The following is a 19,533-nucleotide window of genomic DNA, read 5'->3' as shown; positions in this document are numbered from 1 at the left end:
TATTGTAAATATAAACTTTGATGTGTACTTGGAGAGTACATAAGTCAGCCTCAGTTGAAATACTGTAAGTGTATGTTGACTTTTGCTTCATGTGCAACAACTTCACATCTTGTTGATGATGAACTTTTGATTTTCATTATGTTAGACAGATGTTTTCTAACATGTACTCATTATTCTTTAATATGCTCTACTGTTTTGTTTATTTGAAGTTAAGTCAGTGAATAACAAATGTTTATGTTGGTGTAACTGACTTTTGTCTGTAGAATAAATATGGTCTAAACAAGACAACAGCAGAGAGTATTGTTGATCATGGTATTGATATTTTCAGATATATTAAAAGTTGATCCAGCGACAAGAAAGTTGAAAAATGTCATATATAGTTTAACATTTATATCCTTTTTTTGTTGTTACTTTTATTCAAGTTGACAAACATAAAGTGACGTGCATATGGATACCAACAAATTATGTTATATGTTGTCAGATCCTATGAAAAATATATTGAAGCAAATTTAACAATAAAATGATTATGCTTAAAGTCAGTTGTCAGTTTTCTTTTCTCAAGTAAAAATCGATGTTTTTCCATCCAGATGTTCAGATTTCACTGAGTAATCTGCCAACACCAGAATAACATTGAGGTAGAAAAAATGTAAGTTTTCACTAGAATTGGAAAAATATAAAAGATGTTTACAATATTTTCTGTGGATTATCGAGAGTAATATGGACACCCTGGTGGGATTTAAATTACTATAATTACCACAAACTAATTTAAATCTGTTTCTGTTCATTGAGGTTACATCAAAGAGTTTGGTTAGGAAAGGTGGTGTCTATATTTGTTCTTGTCTTTAAACAAAACAATATGTATACATGTTTTAATGTTATATAATGCTATTCATAACATCTGAATAAGATTCAAGGTTGCCTGTAAATCTAGTGTGAGAATAAGTATTCAGATCCTTAACTTAAGTAAAAGTGGAAATGCTATGGTTTAAAATACTCAGTTACAAATAAAAGTCCTGAATTCAAAATGTTAACGTAAATGTATGCCCAATATCCCATACCATAACTATTATCAGCTAAATATACTATGTATCAAATGTAAAAGTGCATGTAATGCAGAATGGCTCTTTTCACAGAATTATATTATTGTCGTTATTATATTATTTTTTTTTTTATTATTACAAATACCTTGCATTTTAATGTTGTAGTTTGTCAATGTGGAGCCAGTTTTAGATACTTTCTAAAATACTGGGTTTATAAGTTTGAACATACTTCATAATTTCATATAGTATTTGTGTATAGTATAGTGTTTTTATATGTAAAAAGTAACTACTGTTAAATAAATGTAGTTAAGTACACATTTGTATTTGTTTGTTTTTAAAGGCTATACCAAATACTGTACGGGAAATAAAGTCTGCACAAAAACATGACTCACTTATAATTGGGGGAAAAGCCACTAGAGGGCACTAAAGGCTCATGAAGTCCATGATGAATGAAGGTCAGCACCACCAGATGCTTTCCAGACAACGGCCATTTAAATACAGGAGTAACAGAGCACAACTACTTCACAAGAAAGTCAAATAAAACAAACACATACAGGTAATACTAAAACCAAAACTGGAATATTATTTAAATACCCAGAACTTTACTGTTCCCATATCATTTAACCCTTTGAGTTGTGGCTCAGACTAGATATTTAAAAAGGAAGTCCATTTTGATGAAATTGTCTTCTTTACATTACATTTCATTTAGCTGACGCTTTTTTATACAAAGCTTCTTAATCTACGTTCATTTTTTTAAACCCGTAGTTTATCTTCATAGCGTGTGTTTAACCAGCTGAACACAGTTGCTAATCCTCAGCACACACACACACACACAAAGTAATACTTTTCTTCTCATTATCGCTGTATTGTTATCATAGAAATAGTGAACAAGGACTGGTATGCACAGCTACAATGTTATTATGATTATCATGATTCACTCACACACACAATTCAACTCTGCTTAAGACACACACACACACACACACACACACACACACACACACACACACACACACACACACACACACACACACACACACACACACACACACACACACACACACACACACACACACACACACACACACACACACACACACACACACACACATCACTTGCAGAGTGGAATGCAGATTTGGAGGAAGAAGAGGGCTGTTTTTATATTTTCCTCACAATAGGAGCCCGGGTTTAGTGAAACTGTGACATCACTGATAGAGGAAGTACTGTAACTTTGTATTAAAGTGAACAATAGGGGTAAAATACATTAAAGACATGCTGGACAACATGCAAGAATCCAACAAAGACCAAAGATAAATCAACAACTTAAATACAAGCTAATGCTAGGCTATACTGTAAAGCATGTCGGTGTACAGTACGGGGAACAGGTAGAACTACAGCCAAAACAAATACACTAAATGAGAAACAACTTCAAAATAAAACAGGAAACAGATGCTAAAAAACATTATTAGAAAATGTTCTGTTCTTATATTTTCTTCAGTGCAAATAAACAATTAAACTAATCAAAAGCAAAATTACTGATAAAGACTGATAGAGAAGGAAAGAGAAGTTTCTGAGTATTTTTTCATCACTGCATGTCAAAGAATCTGATTGGTCACCAAATACTGTGTAACACCTTCACTACTACATAATACTACGACTTGTTATGATGAGAGCCATTCACCAATCAAACCGTGGTTCTTATTTCATTACGTTTTCATTTTTATTTCCCTTGTAACTTACGACAATGACGCAAGTTAAAATCATGTGATATGACATAATACTGATGCACCGGAAGTAAGCATTAACTCAGCAAAAATACATGAAATAGAGTTAACATTAGCTGACGTGTTAACAAGCTGGCAATCTTTCCATTATTAACAGGTTGGAAAAGATTATTATGATGCTAAAACTTGGCAACAACTTACTTAAAGTTAAGTTAGCAACAAACAGGACTTACCTCATAACTATTGTGTCTTCATGTTGTACCCATGGATATATAAAGTGATGGTTCAACCGTGAGAAGTTCTTCTTCCATGGAAAGGAAAACGATGCCCTTACCTTGATACTGATTGGCCCAAAGACTCAAGAAGCATCTTTGAAAATATGTTTTACTGAGAAGAAGATTGCGACGTGACAAACGTTTTCAGAACCAACTCTGGTCTTCAAGGGAAATTGTGCTGGCCAAAAATGGCAAATTTAGCCAGAAAAGCGTCTACTTTTGCAGGTATGGTACATACTCAAGACTTGCACATTCACATGTATACATTTGACATATTCATAATTATTCATATCTGTTTATATGTAAAGATATTTAAATTGTGCCTTATACTGTCACTTAGATTTCTAATTTGTTGTTCTGATAATCCTAGTGTGAACTGTTAGCTGTCTTGTTCTGTGTTTCACCCTCATTTCTGTTCCTGCTCTGACACCTGGGTTTTCCTACGAGGGTTAATAAAGGTTTATTTTATCTTACCTTATATCAACATTTTCCTCTAAGGTCAAAGTGAAAGAAAGACAATATATTATGCTACTGATTGTCAAGAGAAGTAGAGCTTGGATGCCAGGATAACACCCAGTATCTCTAGTTCCAGGATTCCATGAAAGAAGGGAAGAAGAAAAATAATGATGCAAGAAATGAAAGAAAGGGATGACATTTGAAATATTTTAGGGACTTACCTTGAGTTTATAACAAATTAATTCAGCACTAAAGATTAATGTGGAAGAATAAGAAAATGTTCCTCCGAGAACAAAGTAGAAGAAAGACAAAATATTAAGCTACTGAGTTTGGCTGTCAGATTAAAACCAGTGACTAAGTACATTTTCTCACAGAATGTAGTACATTTCTGAGGTACTTGTACATTACTTGAGTATTTCCATTTTGTACTACTATATCCTTCTAGTCCACTACATTTTGGAAGCAAACATTGTACTTTTTACTCCACTACGTGTTTTTTTACAGGTTAATATTATTAATACAAAAATACATCAACTAATACATTATAATGTACTATTTTAAATGAAGATACTTGGCGTTATTGAAGGTTATTAAAGGTTATTAAAGGTATCTCCATCTTTGCCCACTGTACGATTAAAATGTTGAACACAATAAAAGATCAATAATTGTATCCCTTTAATATACTGTATATATTATTCCAACAATGGTCTCTTTGGATGATGAGTACGTTTAGATGTGGTGCTACTTTATACTTTTAATCCATTCAGAGGCAAATATTGTACTTTTTACATTTATTAAGCACTCACATTTAATTTGTACATATAAAAGCACACGATAAGCTGATATGGTATAATGCTGTACTACTAATATACACAGGATTTAAAGTTTCTACTATTTTAATTAAATGTTTACTTTTGATACTTGATGTACATGTATCTGTTACGTATGTACTTTATATTATTCTGAAACAGGCCATTGTGAAGAATTACTATTACAAGATGTGAGTACTTCTTCCATTGATTAAAACACTGTCTGTCCAGTTCTGGGGATTTCCATGAAGGACTTGAAGGATATAAAGAAGAGGTAAGAAATAAAAGAGATGTGTTATGATCCCAGCCAATCTAAATCTACAGAGTAACTTCAGCAGCAAAGATAGACATGGAGCCGTAAAAATAATTATAGTTTCCTCTGAGGTGAAAGTGGATGTGTGAGTGTATTTAATTACCTCCCGCCATTTCCAGAGTGACATCACTTTTCATTCAGCACATCCAGAAAGGCTGCATTCCTCATCTCCACTCCTCCTCTTCCTCCTCCTTCTCTAAAGTGTCTGTAGGTGCGTTTTTGGGTCACAGCCTGAATACATAAGGGTGAGAAGGAGAAAAAACCATCAATGAAACTGAGAGACGCTTAAACTACAAGGTAAGGGTTTTTTAATTCATACTGACGCTTATTCCTTTCTCATAAAAATACAAATGTTAATTCTTCAATAGTAAGGGGAAATATATTTTTCAAAAGTTCTTTTTGTATGTAATGAAAAGCATTACTGGTATTTTATTGTGGCTCCATAAGTTTAAATCTAGAACAGAAGGGCATTCCAAATACCTTGATTTTGGATTTATTCAAAATGATGTACATGATATACTTTAGGTGTCATGAGGTTATAACTATTTTGCAAACAGTTTAACATAATACAGATATAAGCCAAGGAAAAGGTGCACATAAAATCAAGCTAACAAAACAAGTTGAAAATAACCATTTGTGTAAAACACCAACTATAATAATGTCTTAATTTAGAAAAGATTTATTCAATTGAAAAAAATCCAAGCTAAGCATTTACGTATTTACGTTTACAAATAAATTCAATACCTCAAATGAAAAAAAATATTAAAATGAAACTAAGGAGGTTTATTTCTATAATTATACATTTACAAAACACATTTTTATTTAAAACCGAAAAGACACATACATTTCCTAAATACTTCCTAAGGCTTCACAGTACATTTGTTAACAGAAATATTTAGAAAATAAGTTTCCGATCATCAATACAAAGATGGTTTTAATGATAGTTTCCACAGGAGTTCACTTTGATTATCTTATTTGTGAAAGGGAATTTGAACAGTGGGAGTAAACAGAAATCGCTTTCTGATTTTGTTTCTTCATGGTTTATTGCACTTGGATAAAAGTGTTGTCTAAATGTAATGTTTTCATGTCCTTTGGCTTTATTACGGGATTGATTAAGGGCTGAATACTGAAGGTTACATGCAGCTTAATAAACAGGAGCTGTAGTTTCTATGATTATCTGGTGTTGACGATACTGAAAGAGAGTTTGAACAGTGGAAGTAAACAGAGAGTTGAGGTATTTGTGGGTGGAGTCTGAGTCCTGCAGGAATGTCAGCGTGTTTTGCCACATTCCTGCCCTCAGCAAACCTGAGTGTCTTCTTCTGCAAACACACAGAAACTACACACACACACACACACCTCACTGTCACACACCGGTTTCCTTGAGCTACATTTAAACCGGCCTGATGCGTTAAGCTGATGAAAAATGTGTGGTCCAAGTTTATATACACACAGAGTTATTGCTGTTTCACTGATTCTTGAAGCACTCTAGTAGCCAATGCACTGAGTGTGCAAACTGAATGCATATGATCTGGTTTACACTGAGTTTGTTATTGAATAACTCTACATTGTTACAGTATGGCTGTGAACTGTATGAAAATACTTTTAAGTAATGATTCACAAATCAGAGCGCAAGCATTATGATTGGCCACAGGGTTAAGTGTGATTTGGACAGGAATGGAGGCAGAAACGTGTACACATGTGGATACCTGTGTGTATCTGTGTTTACTTACTTACTTACTTCCTATTTAATCGCAACCTGCTATTGCGCTGTTGTTTTTTCATTTATATTATCTGTGAATAGTTGATGCTCCGTGTGCCAATTAAAATGATGCTTTGTGTGTAATGTGTTAATACAAAAAACACACATTTTAGAAGAGTTTGAAGATGAATATAATGTAATTTAACAACAACCACAGAATATATGAATATTTATCTATTAAGATTTAGAAACAGTTTTAAATATCAAAAGCTTGACTCCATTGTTACAGAAATAGTACATTAAATAGTTTAACCTCCACTAACATTATACACAGAGGTCAAATAATTACTGAAACTAAATTGCAAAAATAGTCTTTTACAACTACTGCATACAAAGTCTCACTGTGCCTAGATATTTCAACCTTTAATAATATGTTACTGTTTATTTATAACTTGATTTATATTCGCTAATAATGTGAATCTAAAGCTGTCAGTTAAATGTAGTTGAGTAGTTTAAAGCTCCCATGTCATGCTTTTCCGGTTATTACCCGTCCCCTTGTGTGTTATGAAGGTTTTTATGCATGTAAACGGTGTGCAGAGTCAAAACCCTGAAAGTACACCCTGTAGCGAGTAAAACTCTAACACAGAAAATACCTCCCCAAAACGCCTCGTTGGAGATACGTCACTGCCCATTTGAGTCTTCCATTTAGTTCCGGGTACCGCCTGATGTCATGCGGTACCCGGAACGAAATGGACCAATCCCGAAGAGCTATGGCCACACCAGCAGCGGCGTGTTCCTCCTCCAGAGGTTCGAAGAACCGGCATTTCACAGACGAAAGCTTCCAAAACATTGCCCAGTTTGAGGCCGGATATGCACAGCTTGTTTGGACCGTTTGGAGCAGGGGAAGATCTGGGTATACAACCTGTAAGTTTGCATTGTTATTTGTGTATTTATCAAACAAGACTGTTTAAATGTGTAAACTGTGTTGGACTGCTAAGCCATTGACACAGTGCTAACTGTGCTAACTAAGTTGCTAGAGTTTCCATATATCAACTCTAATATCAGCAGATGGCCTTGCATACATGTATCTCATAGCAGGAGAATGTCTGCATTCACACACAAAATACCTATTGACAGTATACTCTGGGTGATTTGCCGTGCGGTCAGTCGCGAAACGTAATTACATTATAGCTGGCGTAGCGTGTATGCAACCGATCTAACACACGGAGCTAGAGCTAGTTTTGGTCGGAAAAACATTTTTGTGATGCTACGTTGCTAGCGTTTAAATATATCAACTACAATGTCAGCAGATGGCCTTACATGTTTGTCATGGCAGGAGAATGTCTGCAGTCACACACACGGAATACTCATACAGTATACTCCGGGTGATTTACCGTACATTGTGACAGTACATATACTGCATGTAGCTAACGAGGCTAGCTGTATGCTAGCGCAAAACAATGTATTCATGCAAGTTACATTGTATGGTAGCAGAATACCCGTATACGATTGCAATTATAAACACGTTATTGCTAGCCTAATATGAACCACTAGCTTTTGTTCATAGTAGTTTTATTACACTGCATTATAGTTGCCTTTCCTCCAAGCTAACGTTCATATCGTGTTAGCTACCAAGGTAAACAAAGCTAGGTTAGCATATTAGCAGGCAAGCTGTTCATTACACAACTACTACCGAATCTAAAACAACTAAGTTTCTCTAATATTTTGTGATTTGCATTTGATTTCGTCCAGCCAGATCCTGGCGGACAATCCATGACGGGGACGGGACTTCTACTACTACTGAGGCCTCGTGCTAAAAGGCACCGCACCGGCTGTGCGCAGGCAAGATGCGAGGAGGAATGGATGATATACCGTGTGTATATATGTATATTTATGTTCATTTTGTACATTTCTAAAAATAAAGTTTAATGGAAATACTTAGTAGGCCTATCCTTTCTTCCCTGAATTCATATATAGCAAACCATGATTTGATTTCTCATCAAACAGTAGTAGTTTATAACGGGTAAAAATAACTTACTCTTTGTTATGAGCGGCTCGTAGGCCACAACGGAAAGACAAGGAGACATACACGAGTTTACAAAACCACGGCACATTTATTGTGGTAAATGCAGAGATAGGTGGTTGAGAGGATCGCAGAGTTAGTCTTCCTGCAGCCGCTTTGGAGAGAGACAGGGGCCGTCGTGTGACTCCGGGCAGCTGGGCTTAATAGCACCTCGGCTCCGGAGGTGTCCGTGATCGTGCTGATTAGCCTCTTCAGCTCCACCCCATCGTAAGACAAAGGCCCTGGGGCTGTCACACTCTTCTATAACAACAGTTAAAAATATATATGTATATAAAATATACGGCTGTACCGACGCCATGATAAGACTGATGTTCCGCTGAGAGCAGCCGGGAAAAGCACTGTTAGACATGGGCGCAGCCTCTCTGGTGGTTGACTAATCAGAACAGAGTGGCCGAGCTGACCAATCGGAGCACACTAGGCTCACAGGGAGGGGGGGGCAAGAGCTCCAACGAGTCGTTTAGTGGAGAAAGTGAATACTGCTGAATACACATGCTTGACAGAGATGCTGTATGCGAAACCAATGTGAGTTTGGAAAATTGCACAGTATAAATCTATTTTAGTATACCTCAACAATGTAATTATGATCAGTGGAAATGGCCATGACATGGGCCCTTTAAGTAAATGTTGTCTTCCGCACTTAAACTGAAGTTTATAAAGGGTATAATATCATTACTTAAACGAATAAATATGTTAGCAAACACAAAATCCCAATTTAAATAACAGATATACATTTTATGTTAGACACGACAATCACGCAGACAGCGCTGCAGTGTTGTCATAGCAACCACACCCTCCACGACACGGATATAAAGCCTAAAATAAAACAAGTTCAAAATAAAGATTAAAACAAAGGAAACATATCCATACCTGTCTTGAAATATATGAACACAATCCTCCACTGTGTGCTCTGTGTGACAGGCGGCTCTCCTGATTAAAAAGCAAAATAAATACATTTAACGAAAACGGTGATCTGTAAGCTAGCTTGGGAACTTCTAAAATTAGCCCATATTATGTAAGATAAAAACCATCAAAAAACGTTATTTAGCGAAGGTAAAAAAGAACAGGATTCACACAGAATGTATTTGATAATATGTACAACTAGATAAAACAATAAAAATGTATTTAATTACAATTGAAAACGTATTTAAACATGTTTAAGACGGACACAACCCACCTCTCTGTTAGCCGGACACAGTTTAGAGCTGGCCAAATAATGTTTGTTTTAAATATATTTAAAAAAAAATATATAGCCATATCAAGCACCACAAAGTTATAAGAATAAAGGGGAACATTTCATTCTATATTTACTATATTTTATACACATTAAAAAAATATATATAACTAAATAAAATCATTTTACATGCAATTGTGAGTAATAAAAACAGGTTAATATAATCTATAGTTATATATAAAACTGTGAAAGAGCTATAACGTGCAATTACACACAACAGGTAGTTTTGCAGATCAGAATCAGAAACAAGTTTATTTCCAAGTTCAAGGAATTTGCTTATGGTGCATATGGTGCATAAACACAGTCGAAGATAAAATGTACGAAAAACAACCACAAGAAAAAAAACTATAAAAACATATTTACATGAAATATAAATGTACCAAAAAACTACGTCCAGTTAGGATCATTTGACAAATGAATCAAATCAAATATGTGTAGTCAGGGTTCGAGTTATAAACTGAGCTCTATGGGGGTCTTTGAAACTAATGCGTGCGCACGCATGCACGCGCACACACACTCAAACTCAAACACACACACACACACACACACACACACACACACACACCAATAATAAACATATGGACAGGGGTTACTATTTAAAAAAAATTGCAAATGTATTTGGGAACCTATCCATGTGAACATATTTTGGGGGTGGACCTCAAATCCTCTAGGGGGGTCCGGGGGCATGCCCCCCCTGGTAAGATATTTGTTTAATTTTGGAGTTAAATGCATCAATCTGGTGCATTTTGAGGGGAAAATAAAGAGACTAGATCTATGGAAACACCCATATGAAACAGATGCCACATCATGTAGACAGACAGTCACCCTGTGTGAGGCACACCCACATTTGCGCAGCGTTACGTTCACAATAGCCTACATTAAAAAAAAGAAATCGCTAGGCCATCGGGAAACCTCCCGGCCCTCCCGATGGCCAGTCCGGGCCTGCCAGCAGCCCTCTACTTGCTACAAACACCAGGGCCGGTTCTGACCAATTTGCTGCCCTAGGCAAGATTTTTGCTGGTTCAATTATATCTTATTTTATCAGTTAACATTTATTTATTCATCCATATTTTTTAATCTCTCCAGTTTTAAAGGATATTGTTGGTTTACTGTCCTATAGTATACATGTGCCAAGAGCAAGGACTGTCTTAGGTAAGACAGCTTTTATGTGCGCAGCTCCACTTGCTTGGAACATTCTTCAGCAAGAATTGAAACTTTTAAAGCTAGGCTAAATGAAATGCTCGTTGATGGGTACTTGTAAATGTCTATAACTATGTAAATGTATCCTGTAAATATAATGTATGATGTCCTTTATTGTTTTATGTTTCATGTGGAACCTATATGCTGCAGGTCTCCCTTGAAAAAGAGATCTATGATCTCAATGGGACCAATCTGGTTAAATAAAGGTTTGAAATGAAATGAAATGACATTGGAATGATTTCAAACCTGTTTTTATTTATCCTAATAATTATAAAGGTGTGCCTTGGAAATATTTGTTTACATAAATTGTGATAAAACCGTTTGAAACACACTGAGATAACTTAGACTAAAGTGAACTATCTAAACACTCAGAGTCCTTTACCTCACTGAGCCTCTCAGGGCAAATGGAAAATGTAACCGGGGTGAAAAGGGTGTTATCTTTACTTAATTATGAATGTGAACAGTTGTATCAACAGCTTTTACAATGTGCTGCTGACTGCTGGAAAGTGGTTTTACTTTAATGTATTTGTTTCGTCCATTGTGCTAATGCAGGTGGGGCCCACCAGTTATACAAGAGGTAGATAATAGCTGTACTTTTTTTTAATGAGCCACATGCCATGATGCACCAACATAATTGTATTATTTAGACTGAGATAGACTAATCAACTCATTACAGAGAGAGAGAGAGAGAGAGAGAGAGAGAGAGAGAGAGAGAGAGAGAGAGAGAGAGAACAAAGTGATATGAGTGATAGTGAAACGTTTTAACTTTCATTTAGCAAAAAATAGCGTGAACATGCAAGTTCCAAAGTAACTTCCTGATATGTAATTGTCTGCGGTGATTCTACGGAGTCCCCAAAGGCCCAAAATTGTGCACACAAAACATATTTTCGGCTGCCCGGGCATAAGGATCAGCATAAGTTGCTCTACTTATGAAATCTCTGTTAGTTTAAACTCCCACTTCACTACTTTACATTCAAAACAAATAGCTTATAAAATGTGGCACGGCATTATTGATAAAGCTACATATTAGTCTATAAAATAGTTACATCATACTTATCTTAACCAGCAACACCAATAAAATACTGCTTCAAATAAATGCATCGCAAATAATCATCAGTTTTTATTCAATGCATTTCGAGGCAACTGAACCACACATCAACATTTCATCCATGCATTTCTTCACTTGTCAGTTGTTGTTCAAGTTCTCAAACAAACAAGCGGGCAGTACATCACATTGGCTCTTTTTGCTGCTACTTTGACAACATGGTTGCAACCGGTTTTGTTTTCGTGCTGTTGATGCCAATTTTCATTTTTTTATATAGTGAGTTGATGATTTCATAAACTAAGAGTGAGGTACATTTTCGCCTCGCAAATGTTCCATCCAAATGAAGCAACATTTCTAAATCATTTTCAGACAAATTTGACTACACATGTTAGTGTTGTTAGATCTTATTGTCTTATATTTGTGTACAGCACTTTGAATTGCTTTGTGTTGAAAGGTGCTATATAAATAAACTTGCCTCGCCTTGCCTAGTGATGACAATCTACTAGGATTAATAAATGTCCAAAGTGTCTATTACGTTAGTAGGAAATCCGACCTAGAGCAATTGAGCATTGGAATAGAACATGTTGTTCCATACGCCCCAATGAGAACAAACACGAGGCAGAATCTAAACAGGAAAGTGTAAAAACATGTTGAATCATTAAACATCTCATAGAACAAGAACAAGACACACCTAGTTTTTGTTTTTCTAAAAACAAAACAATGAGGTAGATACTAGCTGTCATTTTTTTTAAGAAGGGGCAGTTTGGGCGTATTGTTGTACATAGCCGCGGGAACATGTTTCAAATGGGGGGTGCTGTGGGGATGACACCAGGGCCGGTTCTGACCAATTTGCTGCTCTAGGCAAGATTTTTGCTGGTTCATTTATATCTTATTTTACCAGTTAACATTTATTTATTTATTTATCCATATTTTTTTTAGAAAACATTGAGTTAACAGGAGGGAAAATGTATGAATTGTGTAAATCAGACGTGTTGAAGTGCATCTTTTAGGGTTTTTTTCACGGGATGTACGATGTGTCATTTCTATTTTCCAGTGTCTGATTTTGTAATTTTTTCAGGTAGAAATGAGAACAGAAATGATTTTGATGGTTTGTCTCGTCGACTGAAACCAGTTTGTTTTCTGTAGACATTAAACTTTACTTGGTTTGAACTTTAAGATGTTGTCTTTGTCTTTACTCATTTGTGAATGAAATGTGAAAGTGTCTCTTTTGTATTTTGTACGGCTGAAGTGAAGAGTCTTCAGCTTTGTGAAGGAGGATCTCTAAACATTTTCACCATTTACCAAAACAGGATAGAAATAGGAAAAAGTCATACTACAAATAAAATAATATTGTCGTAATATAGGATGAAATGTGAGAAAAATAGTCATTGTTATAGTATGTAATAAAAAAAAATTAACAGTATAGTATCCCAATTTCTTTTGAAGTCATGGTATAGGGAGGCTGTGGCACAGTGGACTAGTGCGTTGCGCAGTGGACTAGTGCGTTGGTGTTGGGATCAGGGGAGTCACAGGTTCAAACCAAACAAAGGTTGTGTCCCTGAGACACTTCACCCCAAATTGCTCCTGTGGGGATTGCCCACAGTATTGAGTATGTAAGTCACTTAAAGATGGGGTAGGTAAGTTTAAGAAACCGGCTCGAGATACACTTTTTGTTATATTCCATGGAATGCTCTTAACATCCCGATAGCAATGAATATCTGAAGTGCTTTGACAAAAAATCCATACAAAAAATGTCATCTGTGGAAAACCGTAGTACTGTAAAAAGCACGACCAATCATTTTAGCCGGCTAAAATAACTGGATGGCCTACCTGCCTGTCAGCCTTCCATCTGTGCACAAACAATCTCGTGCCCTCATTGGTCATGTGCGCGTTCGTGTGTGTTGGAGGAGGGGCTCTGTAGTATTGTTAGGAAAAGTGTAATGCTGTGCTGTGCAGATAATAGTCTTCTTCTTCTACTTAAGGAACATTTTGAATGTAGGAACTTTACTTGAGTATTCAACTAAAAACTAAAACATAACATATCATCTTTTTTTCTTATTATTCACAGAAAGTTTGAACATTTTTAATATACATTTTAAATGTGTGTGTGTGTGTTTGTCTCCCTGCAGATGGAGCTGAAGGTGTGGGTGCAGGGCGTGGTCAGAGTGGTGTGCGGCATATCAGAAAACACTTCCTGTCAGGACGTGGTCATAGCACTCGCACAAGCAATCGGTAAGGCTCCTAATTTAGCTTGACTGTCTTAAAACACATAGTTTACACAATGTGTTTAAAGACAAACTATTTAGTGTTGTTGCAATAGAAACATCTAGTTTGGCTTTATTTTGTAACGTGAGCCTTTTAAATGATGAGTAAGTGGAATTAGGGTTCAGTTTTGGGTCAGGGATGTTGTATTTTTGCAGGATGACCCTTGAAGGCTGCATCTTCCCGGTTCCCTCCTACAAAAAGTCTATTGGACTTTGGATAATTGCAGAAAATAATCTCCTTGTTTATTTAATAATTGACTATTGGGGTATTTACCAATGTACTTTATGTCGTAGCTTGTTTTAACCACAGACCTTATTTCAGGATAACAACCAAAAACACAATCACAAAACCATTGACATCCAGAGAAGGAAAAAGCTAAAAGTACCCAAATGTAAAATCTTTTTAGGGTTTTAGGACTCATTCCTGCACCACTCTGCGTCACTCAGATATCTCCAATGGGTGGCAACCTTTCCCAAAAACAAAGACTGGCTGTTAGATATTCATCCTTCATATCTCTGTATTGTGTACTACTTCTTTGACGGCTCCAACAGGATTGTTGACATCCACCTGGATCCATCTTCATCTTCTTATATACAGAGTAGACACATTATTTTTTTCCTCGCATTGGGACTATCTATGTTGTAAATGTATTCTCTTTTTAATTTATTTTAATTTGCAAATCTTTGTCTGATGTGAGGGTCTAAGGAAAGAGGGAGTCATATTCGTATTCTCCATAAACTATAATGCCCCCTGACACAAATGTAGAATGTGTGATGTTGGGCTTTATAAATGAAACTTTGATGATTGATTGATTGACTCAAATCCAGCACCAGACACTTTTTACGCTGCTATGGACAGTCTTGCAGTAATGCACATTTCTCAAAGTTATTTTTATGACTGTTATTTTGTATATATTTATTGTTGTGCTTTTAATTATGTCTAAATGTGTGCATATGTACAAATGTGTCTGTTGATTGTGTATATATATATTTGTATACATATTTTTATATATCTTTGTTATCGTATTCGTGATTGTGGGAAACGGTATTTCGATCTCCCTGTCTGTAACACAAACTGAAAGATTGACAATAAAGTTGACTTTGATTGATTGATTGATTGTTTGTTTCCCGCAGGTCAGACAGGTCGTTATATTCTCATCTTGAAGCTTCGGGGGACGGAGAGGCAGCTGGTTGCAGATGAACGTCCTCTCCAGCACTTGGCTCACCTGGGGCAGCAGGCGGCGGAGGTCCAGTTCGTTCTGCGGAGGACCGGCCCCAGCCTCAGTGAGGGTAAGGAAACCCCCACCAGAGAGGGACGTTTCCCCCTGCACGGACCCCCAGAACCAGAGCCACTTAAACGCAATGACCCACACAAAGCTCTCAGCTTCAGCCTGGGTCCCTCCACACATCCCAAGAGGATCAAATCAAACAGGGAGTGGTCTCCATCGCCCCGAGCCTCCCCAGAACCTAGAGCCTCCCCAGTCTCTTTCCTGGACCCTCCCTCCTCTTCCTCTTCCTCCAAAGAAGAGGTATTCAAGCAGATCCTGCAGCAGCAAAGGAGGCTGCAGGACCTGGACTTACGGCTTGAGGCTCTGGAAGGAGAGGCCGAGGTGCTGGAGAGGACGTCGGACACAGTTCCCAGTTTCACTCCTGCCCTGGAAGCAGAACTGGAGGAGCTGGAGCAGCGTCTGAGGCAGAACCAGGACGACCTCAAGCACAGAGAGCAGTGGGAGCAGCAGTTACATGAAGAGATGGACAGAGAACAAGGTAGGACTGCAGTTAACGATCATTTTCATTACTGATTGTTACATTCCCTCCTAAATTAGGGGTACAAAGGGAAGTAACAAAATATAAAAAAATAACCGGGAGAAAAAAAAAGAGAGAGGAAACTGATTTGGCAAAATTAGTAGATAATGTTTAATTGTTAAAAAAAAAAAAGAGGGCTCACCAGCCAATTAACAAAGTCAACTTATGACAAACAAGAACAACTTTCTCCTAAAATAAAGTGATTCAAGTACTCAATACAAAAAGAAACTGGAGCACATATCCTAACAATGAACAAAACGCAAGTTAAACTAACAGGTCTCACACAGAGACCCCACACCACACATGCTGCACATGTCACACATGCATGCAGCCCAGAGGAGTAACTCTGTAAACACGCCACGTAACACTTTTTCAACTTGCTGGTCTAGACTAGGAGATAATCCAACTTTCTCAGGTGCGATGCAAAGTATCACTTGATTCCTGATTCTTGTTCCTGTGGTATGTGCAACAAATAGAAAATATCCTTCAAATTCCAACTGTTTTAATAAAGCATACTACACAAGCATCTTCTTTTACCCTTCCCTCACATAAAAAAGTTAACAATGTATTAAAATGTTTTTATATCACTCTTCACTTTCAATTGTTTTATACTATTATATACTTACTTACTCTAGGGTATAACCATGTGCATTGTAAGTTTGGTAAGAGCGACTTTCAATATATAAAATGTAATTAAGAATCAGAAATTGTCCTCATATCCTTTACAGATTTTGCACAGCCCTCATTCACAGCGGCTCAAATATATATATTCCACTAAACTATAGAATATAATATGTGATGGCAACTGTTTTGCATCAACTGTTTTTTGTTTCCCCCTTTTTCCTATTGCTTAAATTGTATTTTTCACCCTCTTTGGAAGAAATGAAAGTGATGTGATATGTTGAAAATATCAATGTAGGCTATTTAAACCCTCAGTAAACAAATGTAGAAAAGAAAGGTTGAAATGATTCAAGTGTGACTAAGTCGCTGCTTGAACAGAATCTTTGTGTGTTTTTAACCAGAAGTCTTTATTGTTTTGTTTGATTGCATGGACTAATTTACTTTTGGGTATAACCATGTGCACTGTGAGTTTGGTAAGAGTTACTTTGAGTATATAAAACATTTAATTAAGAATCAGGAATGCTCCTAATATATGCATTATTTATGAAGTTTGACTAATCGTTGCCGCTTTAACTGTTATCAACAGATTTGCACAGTCGTCTGCACCAGATCAACTCGTCACTGGACGATCACAGTTATCAGATCGAGGAGCTCCAGTCCCAATCGGCACATCTAGAGCAGGACATTCAGCTCCGAGCCCAGAAACGAAGCTCTCGGGCGGACACTGTGCAGCCGGAGGAGGCCCTGAAGCAGGAGCTGCACGTCCGCCTGCAGCAGGGAGCAGAACTGGAGGCAACGCTGTCACAAACACGGAGGGAAATACAAAATACTCAAACAAGGCAGCAGGTAAAACTCCTCCATCTTCCAATAACCAGTGCTGGACAAGACATTTACTCACGTGCTGTATTTATAGTATTTTGAGGCCTCTTCTAAACTTTCCATTTCCATTCATGGCATAAGACTTTAGTCAAAATAAAGTGTGTGTGTTCATGGTATAAACATGTCCCCCAGAGCCAGAGGTAGAATAAGTATTAAGACCTTTAAGTAAGAGTTGTAATACTAACTTGTAAAAGTATTCTTGCTCAAGTAAATCTGCTTACAAAATCTTAAGTAAACTAAAAGTACCAAAAGTAAAAGTACTTAATGTGTGTAATGGGCCATTTCAGTTTCATGTATATAACAGGCCTGGATATGATTAATGATGCATTAATGTGTTCCTCACAGCTGGTAAATGTGGAGCTAATTTAATTTACTTTATAAACTGCAGCTGGATATCTAAACATACCGGTTTTTTTATAGTTTATTTATTAGTTTATTTATATTTTCTTACAATATTGGCTATTAAATGGAAAGTACAACTACCTCAAATCTGTACTTGAGTAAATGTAGTGTTTTACATAATGTGGGTCTACATGCCCAGTGCAACATGGGACTTTTCATGTGATGTGGACTATAAGGTGGTGCAGTGAGGATGTGTTTTTGTAGTCTGACTGGAAAGTTAGCATCCCAAAGTCTCCCTCCACAAAAATCCAAAAGGTTTTTTCCATTGGATTTTGGATTAATGCAGAATAAATCTCTGTGGCAAACCAATGTTTATGATACTTACACGTTTTGTTCAGCAGGATAATCTCCACATATTGACACTACTCATTTAGACACTTTTTAACAACCGCCGTTTTTAGACTGGGGTACTTACTGACGTATTTTATGTTGTAGAATTCAAATCTCTTCAGCTTTTGTCAACCACTGACCTTATTTCAGGATTACAAACAAAAACAAATTCAAAAGTACATTGCCTTCCAAACGAGGGATGAAAAAGTTCTAAAATGCAGACTCATGTCAAGGTTCAGGACTCATTCCAGCACCACGCTATAAAGCCTTGTCCTTTAATGACTGTTATCATTTCTAAAGGATTAAACGTCTCTACCAAATGCATTGAGCTCAGCGTTGGTGCTGTTGGTGATATAATGTTCCTGCATGTTGTAGGGCAGATGGGAGATGATGGAGGAGCTGAACAAGGAGCTGAGGCAGTGTGAGCTGCAGCAGTTCATCCAGCAGGCCGGCAGTCCTCACGTGGACCAGACCTCCTCGCTGCCCGGCCCTGAAGGCTACCTCCGCAACGCTGGGATCATGGAGTAGGAGTCTGCTGCGTCAGATTATTTGAAGGAATTAATGAAGAAGTATATTGAAGGAATTAATGAAGAAGTATATTGAAGGAATTAATGAAGAAGTATATTGAAGGGATTAATGAAGAAGTGTATGGATCAGTTTGTACAGAGAAAGTCCTACTTTCTTGCTTTTAGTAAATGCACATATGAAAGAAAGAACTGTGAAATAGAGTTAAGTTAATTCCATTGTCAGCTGAAAATGTTTTGATTTTCTAAAGAAACGAAGAAAGAGCTACTAAGATATGAAATTGAACTGCAGGACATGATAGAGGCCTGTTCAGTGTGTGTGTGTGTGTGTGTGTGTGTGTGTGTGTGTGTGTGTGTGTGTGTGTGTGTGTGTGTGGTGTGTGTGTGTGTGTGTGTGTGTGTGTGTGTGTGTGTGTGTGTGTGTGTGTGTGTGTGTGTGTGTGTGTGTGTCTGGTTCTCACTAGGGTCTGTGGAGCTAAAGGATATGATACTATTAGGCAAAGAGCCTTAAAGGCTAAGAATAGTGAGTCAGGCTAAATCCATATAGTAAAAGCTCCCATCAGGCTAATGAGCTGAGTCTGGATCATAGTGGTCTGTCCAGTACTTTAGACTGACTGGCTTATGAGGTGTGTGTGTGTGTGTGTGTGTGTGTGTGTGTGTGTGTGTGTGTGTGTGTGTGTGTGTGTGTGTGTGTGTGTGTGTGTGTGTGTGTGTGTGTGTGTGTGTGTGTGTGTGTGTGTGTGTGTGTGTGTGTGTGTGTGTGTGTGTGTGTGTGTGTGTCTCTGTGTGTGTGATAAGCCAATCACTGCCAGTTTCTTTGAAAAAGAATACA

General features: G+C 37.1%; 1 protein-coding gene across 2 annotated transcripts; it reads left to right on the top strand.

Annotated features, from left to right (window-relative positions):
- Positions 1 to 4,849: 4,849 nt before the first annotated feature.
- Positions 4,850 to 19,085, top strand: LOC117496987 (ras association domain-containing protein 7-like). Of its 2 annotated transcripts, none has more exons than XM_034148870.1 (5): positions 4,850 to 4,914; positions 14,005 to 14,107; positions 15,274 to 15,906; positions 17,153 to 17,412; positions 18,553 to 19,085. In XM_034148870.1, the coding sequence occupies exons 2-5, from the start codon at positions 14,005 to 14,007 to the stop codon at positions 18,703 to 18,705; spliced, it is 1,149 nt and encodes a 382-aa protein (XP_034004761.1). In that variant the 5' UTR covers positions 4,850 to 4,914; the 3' UTR covers positions 18,706 to 19,085. The 2 variants fall into 2 exon arrangements, with proteins under 2 accessions (XP_034004761.1, XP_034004762.1); XM_034148871.1 differs by having other exon boundaries at positions 18,558 to 18,700.
- Positions 19,086 to 19,533: the final 448 nt, after the last annotated feature.

Source organism: Trematomus bernacchii, unplaced genomic scaffold, assembly GCF_902827165.1.
Source record: "Trematomus bernacchii unplaced genomic scaffold, fTreBer1.1, whole genome shotgun sequence".
In the NCBI taxonomy this organism is placed as follows: domain Eukaryota; kingdom Metazoa; phylum Chordata; class Actinopteri; order Perciformes; family Nototheniidae; genus Trematomus; species Trematomus bernacchii.
This window is presented reverse-complemented; position numbering and strand designations above follow the sequence as displayed.

Excerpts from the sequence above, each read along its gene's own strand:
- LOC117496987 (XM_034148870.1), top strand. The coding sequence starts at position 14,005 with ATGGAGCTGAAGGTGTGGGTGCAGGGCGTGGTCAGAGTGGTGTGCGGC. Across the intron at positions 14,108-15,273 it reads AGCACTCGCACAAGCAATCG|GTCAGACAGGTCGTTATATT; the intron begins GTAAGGCTCCTA and ends TGTTTCCCGCAG. Across the intron at positions 17,413-18,552 it reads ATACTCAAACAAGGCAGCAG|GGCAGATGGGAGATGATGGA; the intron begins GTAAAACTCCTC and ends TGCATGTTGTAG.